The 10,494-nt window shown below is 32.8% G+C and overlaps 2 protein-coding genes across 2 annotated transcripts; both read left to right on the top strand.

The window, feature by feature from the left end:
• The first annotated feature begins 2,135 nt into the window (after nucleotides 1-2,135).
• On the top strand, nucleotides 2,136-5,043 carry Polr1F (RNA polymerase I subunit F). The gene is made up of 4 exons (XM_066394823.1): nucleotides 2,136-2,391; nucleotides 2,538-2,680; nucleotides 2,923-3,121; nucleotides 4,064-5,043. Exons 1-4 carry the CDS (start codon nucleotides 2,201-2,203, stop codon nucleotides 4,857-4,859), a joined length of 1,329 nt encoding a protein of 442 aa, XP_066250920.1. The 5' UTR covers nucleotides 2,136-2,200; the 3' UTR covers nucleotides 4,860-5,043.
• A 1,875-nt stretch (nucleotides 5,044-6,918) lies between these two features.
• On the top strand, nucleotides 6,919-8,495 carry awd (nucleoside diphosphate kinase). Its single transcript, XM_066392055.1, has 4 exons — nucleotides 6,919-7,060; nucleotides 7,376-7,506; nucleotides 7,749-7,955; nucleotides 8,178-8,495. Exons 1-4 carry the CDS (start codon nucleotides 6,967-6,969, stop codon nucleotides 8,304-8,306), a joined length of 561 nt encoding a protein of 186 aa, XP_066248152.1. The 5' UTR covers nucleotides 6,919-6,966; the 3' UTR covers nucleotides 8,307-8,495.
• The last annotated feature ends 1,999 nt before the right edge of the window (nucleotides 8,496-10,494 follow it).

Here is a 10,494-nt window from a genome sequence, read left to right as displayed (position 1 = left end):
ATACATGTTGAACTCATTTCTGAAGTTTTTAATTAAACAGTTAAATTATCAATTCTTTATTTCTATTTCGAAAAGGTTTAATTTAATAAAAAATTAATTTAAATAATAAGCGTTTTCTGAAAAACGGTTCATTTTATCCATGTCAAACAAGAGCACCTTTTTTTTAAGTTAAAGCTTCAACCTACCCAGAAATATTTTTCTTGTGTCTTTATCGTACAGGATGTTAAAAATATGAGTATTAATGTGTATAAGCTGGTCGGTCCCTGGCGAATTCAAACAGTAAAATTAATTTCAAAGATACTATTTTAAGGGGCCTTAAGTAGTATCTATCATATTAAAAAATTATCAAATTATACCAAATACTTTAAAAGTTATTTCATAAAAACCGATTTTCAGGAGCGTCTTTTAGGGGCCTATATCTTGGTAGGGAGGGTCTGTAGAAATTTTTTTATAGGAACTTGTCATGTTATTTTGACACCCTGTATTTGTATCCAAAAGCATGCCTACATTTTCCGAGACACCCTCTATACAATGTTTTCGTTCTGTCTTTGTAGGGCTCATGAGATAGAAAAGCTGGGAAATCGTGAACAATTTGCAACGCAAAACATTTGATCCTTAAAAATTCGATCAATTGATCAACAGAGAGTTTCATTTCAGCTATTTTCATTTCCAATCACGATTAATATCGTCCTGACATTTGCTTAGTAATGTCGAGTTTAATAGAACGTTTCACTTACCTACGGGCAATTTTATGTTAAAAAAAATGAAGGCAATCCTAAGTCTGGTAATTGTCTCAAAAATCCCAACTGACTTGGTTTTTGTAACTGCATGTTACTGTAATTGCCATTCTTGTTGATCTAAATTTATCAGTTATAAGTTATAAACTGACTCAGTCTAGTCGATTTTGGTGTTTGTTTGGATCTAAAAGTTCTAAACGAGTTTGAATTTTATCAAATTCGTTAAGATCCTCCTCCATGCGCTTGCGGAGAATTTCGAATTGAAATATTTCTTTGGCATCTTTATTATGAAGAAGATACTGCTCAAAACGAGACAAATATTCAATTAGGACTCTGTGAATATGCAAAAAATCCCGAAATTAATCGCTATTGTTTGGAGACTACATCGAAGAGAGCTCAATTCCCGATTTATTCGAGGAGTTTTTTTACCTTTGGTGAGCATTTCTGGCTGATATTGGTAATGTGACGTTGAATAATCCAAAACATTCAAAAATTCAAAAATACGAATAGCGTAATTAAACACTATCGAACCACTCATCAATTTCACCTTCTTACTATGCATAATTGTAAACAAAGAACTAAATTGAGTCAACCTCATATAACAAACGACATCTTTAACGTAGGAGGTGGAAATCGGGAGGTAAGCCAAAGCTTTAAGGAAAAAATCGTGATAAAAGGAACTGACTCACCGAGACTGCTTTTTACTTCTGTTGATGTCCAATATTCAATTCATGAACAACATTATTCGATATTCCATAGGCTCTGATTCAATCCAGTATTGTCCAGGAGCAGTGACTAAAGTACAATATGTTCTGAGGATATTTTCCTGGAGGAATCGGGATTTACAAAATGGCGCGCCAAACTAATCACGGTTGGATATTCACGTTTGGACCATTTTGAGTTTGCGCTCTGAGCGATCGTCTTTTGTATAAAAAAAAATCTATGGAATGACAGCTAAATTTCACCAGTGTCGAACAATATACGTGGTGAAAAATAATTTCGAAAAAAAAACGATTAATTTGCGTAAATAACGGGTCAAGGAGGACAAAGAGTACCTTTCCAGACGTATGGTGCTAGTTAAATGCCCCAAAAGCGTCTGCTCTCAAACTTAAATATAAATATAAACATACATACGAAAGAACATTCTACGGCAGATGGCGACGTTGTCACATCGACTTCATTTTATGGGCTTATCTGTACAGGCTAACAACACATACATAATGAAACATTGACATAAGACCTAACCTTAAAACATTCACGTGCTTTAAGTATTCAATGCAATCAAACGCGAAAGGTACATGATCATCAATGTAAAATTCAAAAATTTACAGATCAAATAAGGTGATATATTACAGTACAAAAATAATTCGATCAACGACAACCAGTGCCATATTATAGAGCTTTAGGGTTCCATAGAAACCTTGCAAAATATCCTAATAAACTTGGCGTGAAATACATTCATCATGACCATATTCAGAGGAAGCCAATTTAAATTCGATAAAGAGTATCTTAATGACCTTCTTACTCGACCAAACAGTGGGGTTTTTAAGAAGGAAACCCATCAGCATTTAGCTCTCCACCCTGCTCAGTTGAAAGATTTCCGACAATCCATCAAAGAACAAATGTGTAATAAAATTGGTTATTATGATCACCTGTTAGTATTACATACTTCCATTTAAATGTAGTTATTCAATTAAGGATTAAATCAATTAACTGAATTTGGATGTATATAAAGTTTTCCTCAACTTTACATATAACAATGTCATTGAAGATTTTAAAATAATATTTTTTTTGTTATAGATTGAAAGGTATTATCTTGGGATTTGAGAATGTTAAAATACTCTCAGAGTTTGGAGTAATTGGTATGGACAACTGCTATATTCATTTAGATGTTTGGGCTTCATTTTTTGTATTTCAGTCCGAAATTGGAATGACATTGAAAGGTATTAGCCAAAAAATCCTTTACTTGAGGGGAAGATCACTGAGTATGTCATTATACATAATCGAGTAATTTCATGAGATTTTTGAGGCATTTCTGAGATATATATTTTGAACAATTTTCTAAATATTTCAAGGTATTTTGAGGTATTTGCTGTCATATTTTAGTATATGCAAATTCATCAGCAATCTACTCCTCATCTTTGGTATTTGCTCTTTTATATTTTTAGATTTTTCTTTATTTAAGGAGTGGTAACTCGTGTCACAAACAACTACATAGGTTGTCTTGTGTATAATACTTTCAATATTTCTTTACCAAAACCTGCAGATAATGAGGGGGAATGGTTGGGAGGTAATGTGGGTTCTGGAACTGAGGTGGAAATTCAGATTACTTATGTGGAACTTGCTAGTTCTAGAGGCTTGCCCTATATCAGAGGAGAGATACTGTAAGTATGTACATACAGGGTTATTCAAATGTCCTGCATAAAATTTTTTTTTTATTAATGATTTTTTAGAAAAATGCTGAAACATGTAACTTCATTGAAATGACTGTTCAACTTTTAGTGATAACATTCATCCTTTATTTACAACCCCTTGATCCCTAGCTACCTCAACTTTTTTTTTTCAAATGGCAACCTAGGTCATATGGGAGCTCTATGGAAAGGCCTTCAAAAACTATTCGATGGTACCAAAAAAATTTGGATCTCCTCTTTCCGTTTCGATAAAACAAGGTTAATTATTTTTTAAGGACCATACCCTTGTTAATAAAATCTGTGTTATTCTAAATAGATAATTACCACTCACCTAATTTAATTTAACGTAGTAAATGTTAAAAATGACCTCCAACTTCCACCTGACATGCAGCAAGTCTAGGAAAAATACTATTTACTGCACTACAAATATTTTTGGGTGGAATATTATTTATTTCCATCCTTATCTTATGTTTAAGGTCCTTAATGTTTTCGGATCTGGGATAAGCAGATCAAGATTTTTTTGGTACCACCAAATATAGTTTTTGAAAACCTTTTCATAGAGCTCCCATAGGTTGCTATTGGAAAAAAAAAGTTCAAGTAAGTGGGGATGAAGGGGTTGTAAATAAGGGATGAATGTTATCATCAAAAGTTAAACAGCAATTTCAGTGAAGTTACGTGTTTCAGCGTTTTTCGAAATCGTTCATAAAAATTATATGAATTATATGCGGGACATTTGATTAATTGTGTAGAATAATTTTTGAATAGAGGAATACATTCTCACTTAAAACAATGCGTTTTTATATTGAAATTTTAGTTAATAGTTTGAAGGACAGTGAAAATGAGTCACCTTGTATTTCTATCAGATAAATTATATTTCAATTTACAATTTTTACTGATAACCATGATTTCTTGTAGATCAATCTTATCTGAAAATACTGACATAGCTGAGGTATCCACTACATTGAAAAACAAACATAAAAGATTTGAAGAAGAGGAGGAGGAGGAAGTCAGTAGCGTCAGTCAGAAAAAATCTAAAAATAAACAAAAACACCATGAAAATGATGTTGATCTATCAGAATTTGAGACAAAAAAAAGAGCAAGGAAGCGCAAAAACAGTGAGGCATTTAAATATGAAAAAGAGGAACTTAATTTATCAAATGGGTCCCTTCATATCAAGTCTGAAGAAGACTCTCAGGAACCAAGCCAAATATTTGTAAAAGAAGAATCACCAAAGAAAATCAAGAAAAAATCGAAGCACAACAGGAAGGAAGCTGATGTTTATAGCCCTACAGAATGTAGTTCACAGAAAAGATCAAAACAGCATAAAAAGAGTGAAATGATGGACCTTCAAAATAAGGAATTGAAGTTATCAACGGAATCACTTGACATCAAATCCGAAGATGAGTTTGAAGAACTTTCTAAAAAGAGCAAGAAAAAGCCCAAGCACAACTGGGATGAAACAGATGTTTCTCTAGATTCACTAGATTTGAATACGTTGTTTTCAAATACGACAATAGACTTTGATAAAGGGTCTTCGCAAGGGCAGATAGGAGCCGATAGCTCCAACAAAAAACAGAAAAAGAAACGGGCCCAATCAATGTCTCAAGCAGAGCATGTGGAGGAGGTTAAATTGGAGCCTGATAGTGATCTCGAAAAAATCATTGGGAAGAAGAAAGATCGGATGCGGTCTAAAAGTGTCTCAAGTTATTAATTTATTTTAAATACAGTTATAATGTTTTCACTTGTGACATCAGTTTGGTATCGTTGATTTTTTCGAACACAAACAAAACTCAAGACATTCGAACAATAGTTTATTTTAATGGATGCAATGCACCTTAATTACCATTTACAAAAATGGGAAGGATCGCAACTAACGCGATAATGAGAGCTATGGGTGTGTAAATTTAGAATTAAATTAAGAATCAATACAATAATAAAATAAGTTGGCTAAGTAAGAGTAAGTATGTGAGAGCAAGAGCGTAAGAACGCGAGAGAGAGATTACTATGTTACCAAGAATGTAAGTACTAAAAGCCTAGACAAATAGTCATAGGCGTACCACAAAATAAAGGGCACAAACTATTAGCTAAACCCCTATCTCTCGATCAGCAGATGGCTTTTTTTACAACAGTTCCGCAATTGTACTGCTTCAGTAAAAATATAGCAACGTTAAAATATAAATATTCTTGAATAAACAAGTCATTTTGAGAGCGACTAGTACTAAAATCTATTCATTTTCAGCAAAACTAATTCAAGAAAGGTCTCTGTACATAGACGTAGAAAAGAGATATATTACTAAGCCAATAGGTTAAGTACGAGTTTTGTATTGTTATTGTTACTTCTGGCTCTAGTTAAATTGCCTAAACAGGAATTAAAGATTAAATTCTGACCAAGTATACAGCCAGTAGACCAGTAGTACCAGTAGGCCAGTAAACCAGTAGGAATGCTGATGATTGAAACTGCGCAATAAACCAATTGCACTGCGTAATTTTTTCATGTTTAAACGAAAATTTTTCAAAATTGTAGGGTCCATTACAAACGAACTTTGAAGCTTGTTGCTTCTGTGTTCAGAGAAGCAGGCAATTTTGTGCTAACACATTTTTTCCAAGTTATATCCAGGATGAAAATACTTAAAAAATTGTATAAACATATTAAACTTTGACGAGGATATACTACCCTAACTCGATTTCTTGATATGTAAGTATTCCCTATTTTTATTATTGAATGAATAGGGAGTTTGTGGACATTCTGCCTATACTTTTATATACAAATGATATATCGTATATCAACTCATGAAATACATTGTTATGACTTAATCAAATTTAAATCTATGTCATGAGTATTATACGAAATAGAATTTATACGACTTTTTCCACTACTAAATTTAACTCGATTAAATAAAATAACGATAAAGGTACTCAAATTTAAACATAAATTAAATTCGAAATGCAAAAAGACGATATGTACGTCTTAAATTATAACGTTATCAGTGACGCTTTATTTGACATTCATTTCCATGGCAACTATGATTAAGACAGTAGGGATGATGATGACTTTGTCACCCACTACCTCACTTATTAAAATAATAAGCCCTTTAATACTGGTCATGAATGAACCTGCTATTGACCTGCTTTTTAAAAAGAGATAATTATGCGTTTTGCCCAAAATAAACCCTCATGAAAATAAGGATAATCACTTGCAGTAGACGGTGAATCGTTATCAAATATGTGACAAACAGATGAATTGATTTTTGACATGCGTCTGATACTTTGACGCCTACTTGAAGTTTTTCTTTATGATTACCCTTTGCGCATGGCATATTTCTGTTCAAAAGACGAATGGTAAGTTTTGAGCGGTAAGGTAAGTTGAAGAATTGAATATTCGGTGCAACGGAAAAATTTAAGTGCATATTATTAATCGAATTTCGTAAAAAAGTAAGTAACTAATATAAGGTCATCCTCACCCATAATCTCGCAGATATATTACAGGTCTTAATTCTGAGACACTTATTTGGCTTGATTAAATTAATCCAATTACATGCATCGCTTTTTTCTTCTCGATGCCAATAATAAACAGTAATTAATAATCAAATTATCGCCACATGGGTCACCCATCTCCCCATTCACAGTTCATTTGAACCTGTTTTTTCTCCAATCATCGCGCCACCACGTTTTGGGATGCAAGCAAAGCACTTTGACTCCGAGACTGATAATGACGGAGACGATATTTTTGATTTGAGAACTATAAATTCCAGTCGAAGTTCAAGTTAGTTCATCTATATTTTATTATTAATTGAGTCCACATTATAAGATTCAAGAAAATGGTCCTGAGGTTGTTCTATGTGAGTGTACTCGCTCAAACTCAGAAGGGTAATAATTTTACTACCCCACTGCGGGCTTTTAGCAGAGGACACGGTAAGTTTTCTCTTTTTTTTTAAATTAAAACATTGATCATTCATATACCGGTAATAATTCATACAAATACAATGTTACTTGATTCTATAAGGGAATAGTTACTTTTGGAACTAGTACTCTAATTACGTCATAAACTTATTTAAACATATTTCTCATGCCTGTAATTCAGGCAACCAGTTATACACTACAACTCCTCTCCTTTCGATTTACGATTGACTTGAACCTCTTGATCACGAAACCATAAAAACGTCCATTTCAGTTTGAGTCTTTGTATGATTTGTACCTTGTTATCATTTTTCTCTTTATTTTCGAGAGCAATGGCTGCCAACAAGGAAAGAACCTTTATCATGGTGAAACCCGATGGAGTTCAAAGGGGTCTCGTAGGCAAAATCATCAAGAGATTCGAACAAAAAGGCTTTAAATTGGTGGCCTTAAAGTTCATGTGGGTAAGAATTTACATCAATTACAACCTTTCTGCTTAAGTATTCATTTCTTTAATAATTTAGTCAACAATGAAATAGATTTTTCTAAAAAAAACTTGAATTTAATAGAATTAACATGCGGTGACATAACCTATATCAAAGATTATAACCAATCTAGCCGGCCTGGCATGTCAAGTCAAAAAAACTGCATCCGATCGTTTTTCTTTTCATATTGGAGCTCTAAGTTTGTATATCATGTATCCTAGCCCTCTGAAGAGCTTCTTAAAAACCACTACTCAGACCTAGCTGGACGTCCCTTCTTCCCTGGTCTTGTCAAATACATGTCCTCTGGCCCTGTAGTCCCCATGGTTTGGGAAGGCCTCAATGTTGTAAAGACTGGTCGCGTTTTGTTGGGTGCAACGAACCCAGCTGACAGTGCCCCTGGAACCATCAGAGGAGACTTATGTGTTCAGGTAAGAAGGTGTATTGAGTTGCAGGATTTGCTGCTTCCATGACATTCCACACATTGACAACTAACTAATTGTGTAGTTCTCAATCTGTAGGTCATGGATAGTGACATTTTTCATCTTTTTTCTGGAACATGTGCATAAAGGAAACTTCCATGACCTATGCTGCTCTGGAATAAAATATATATTTTTTGCACTATCTTCACCAATAGTTTATTCATAATTTAGGTTGGTAGGAACATTATCCATGGCTCAGATGCTGTTGAATCTGCAAAAAAGGAAATTGCTTTGTGGTTCAATGAGAAGGAGTTGATCTCTTGGCAGCCTGCTGTTGAGTCTTGGGTGTATGAAGATTAGGTTGAATTAAATAGAAATTATTTACTCATATTTAACTACATTCAAGTGCTGGAGGTTAAAAGCTATGTTACACTAGAAATATCAAGCATTTAAAAGGCTGTAGGTACTTTTGTTTTAAATCAATTTTATTTATACAAAATTGTGTATTTTGTCTACAACTTCCAACATAAATAAAGTAATTGAACAATTTTTTGCAGTATTTTAAAGGGGTAATTAGAAATTAGTTATTAGTAGAAGTAGTCAAATTGTTATGGTTCACATTATCACCCAAACCATTAAAGTTATGAGGAATTTTGAATTTGGAAAAAAGGGTGATATTTGGTCACACATTAAAGTTATATATATAAATAAAAATTTCACATTGTGTAACAAACATTGAAGACAATCAGGAGCAGTTTTCTATTTAATAAAATTATATTGAAAACTATAGGTTGATTCTCGTTATATATTCCGTTCCGTTTTGGTACAATTACGAACCATTTGATAGAGTAGACATTGATAGGATTACCAACATTTAAACGAAAAAAAAAATTTGCACACGCTCACAACTAGATGCGATATACACGGGTACGTACACGTGTTTATAATCATGAGTTATGGAACGTATATGGCATAGAAATACAATGTATTGTGCGAATCAACTTTAATGGTTCGTCAAAACAGAATTTTGTGTTTTCACCTCCTACACAATTATACCAATGAGTTTTTCATGATTTCCTTTATGGGGTACACTGGTATTTTTTTTATCTCTAATAGACTGGGTTCTTGACCAACTAACAGCTTGAAAAAAGAATTCAGGAAGGCAAGACAGAAGAATCTATAGTATTAGAATCTATGTTTGAATGAAATATTGAGGGGTAATGTAAGTGCAATGGAAATTATCAGGAATTTTGCGAAAATGTGAATTAACTTGAAAAAAGAATACGAATACCTTTTCCAGCTCAAGTTACGTGAGTGTAAAATTATTAAAAGTTATAGATTAATTTTTGCTGCACAAATTCTATTTAGTTGTTACGCTGAAATAATTATTGGCGAATTAGAACAGTAACTTGCACTACTACAATTATAGTATTTCTTTTCGTTAGATGTTAAACTTCTATAGCATTTAACAATGCCATAGAAATGAACATTTGAACGGTTTGTAAAGTATTACTCATCACCTTGTATTATTAAACGCAAAACTTCAACAACAGTCAGTCCTAGCCCGTCATGAAGAGATATCTGCCCTTTCTAAATCTTCACAAATCTTCAAAGAATACCGAAATTAAATTGAGTGTCGAAAAGATATTTGATTTTGAATTTGACCTAAAATCTCGCTAGTTTTTGAATTGTTACTTACTGTAAATATTTTGCAGCGGCATTCTTTGAGGACATGGCTCGTGAAATGCTCATAATAATTTTGCAAGTTTATGGAGATATTTCTCTGTAGGATATACATATATAATATTTGTATGCACATGAAATTCTTGAAAACTATAATAGTTGCTGCAAAGAACAAATTTTTAAAATGAAGGTAAACGTTCATACCACATAACAATCAGCAATTAATCAACTTCGCCTAATCGTGAAGAAAAATTTTAATCTGCAGAAAATTTTCATTTGTGGAATTGCTTCAAAATTTCTGCATCGGCCCGACGAAACCAATTTCGTTTTTATGGAAAGAAAAGAAGCATTACAAATAATATATTATTTTCTTGTTACCATAATGAAATATTCCTATTACTTTCTTATATTCAAGTGGTAGATCTTGAATTTTTCATCAAAATTTTAATGATGAAAATGTATTGCATTCTGCCGGTTTTAAGTGTTATTTAAAAAAATCCTTTATGTATTTTTTACTCTACACTTCTGTATTGTCTAACTCTAACAACTGATCTGAGAAGAATGAGCTTGGATGAGCAACAAATTTGGAATGACCTGATTATTGTATGGAGATCATGAATACTAAACAATTTTTACATGAAAAGATTTAATTCTTGTTCTTTCGAATAGTAATTTCCGGCTTATCGTTTTCATAATAGAGAAAGCACAAAATAATTTGATTTTCACTATAAATTCTGAGTTCTTTCTTAATAAAGCTTTAATGGGTATTCGTGGTTGCCTATGATTGACATACCTAAGAGGTTTTAAAATAAGTCGGGGCAATTCGGCCTCTAATCGGCTAATCCCGTTGGATCCTCATTCAACT

The sequence above is a fragment of the Euwallacea similis genome, chromosome 1 (genome assembly GCF_039881205.1).
Source record: "Euwallacea similis isolate ESF13 chromosome 1, ESF131.1, whole genome shotgun sequence".
NCBI classification, from domain to species: Eukaryota; Metazoa; Arthropoda; class Insecta; order Coleoptera; family Curculionidae; genus Euwallacea; species Euwallacea similis.
Note: the sequence above shows the minus strand (reverse complement) of the source record. Positions and strands in the feature narration are given on the sequence as shown.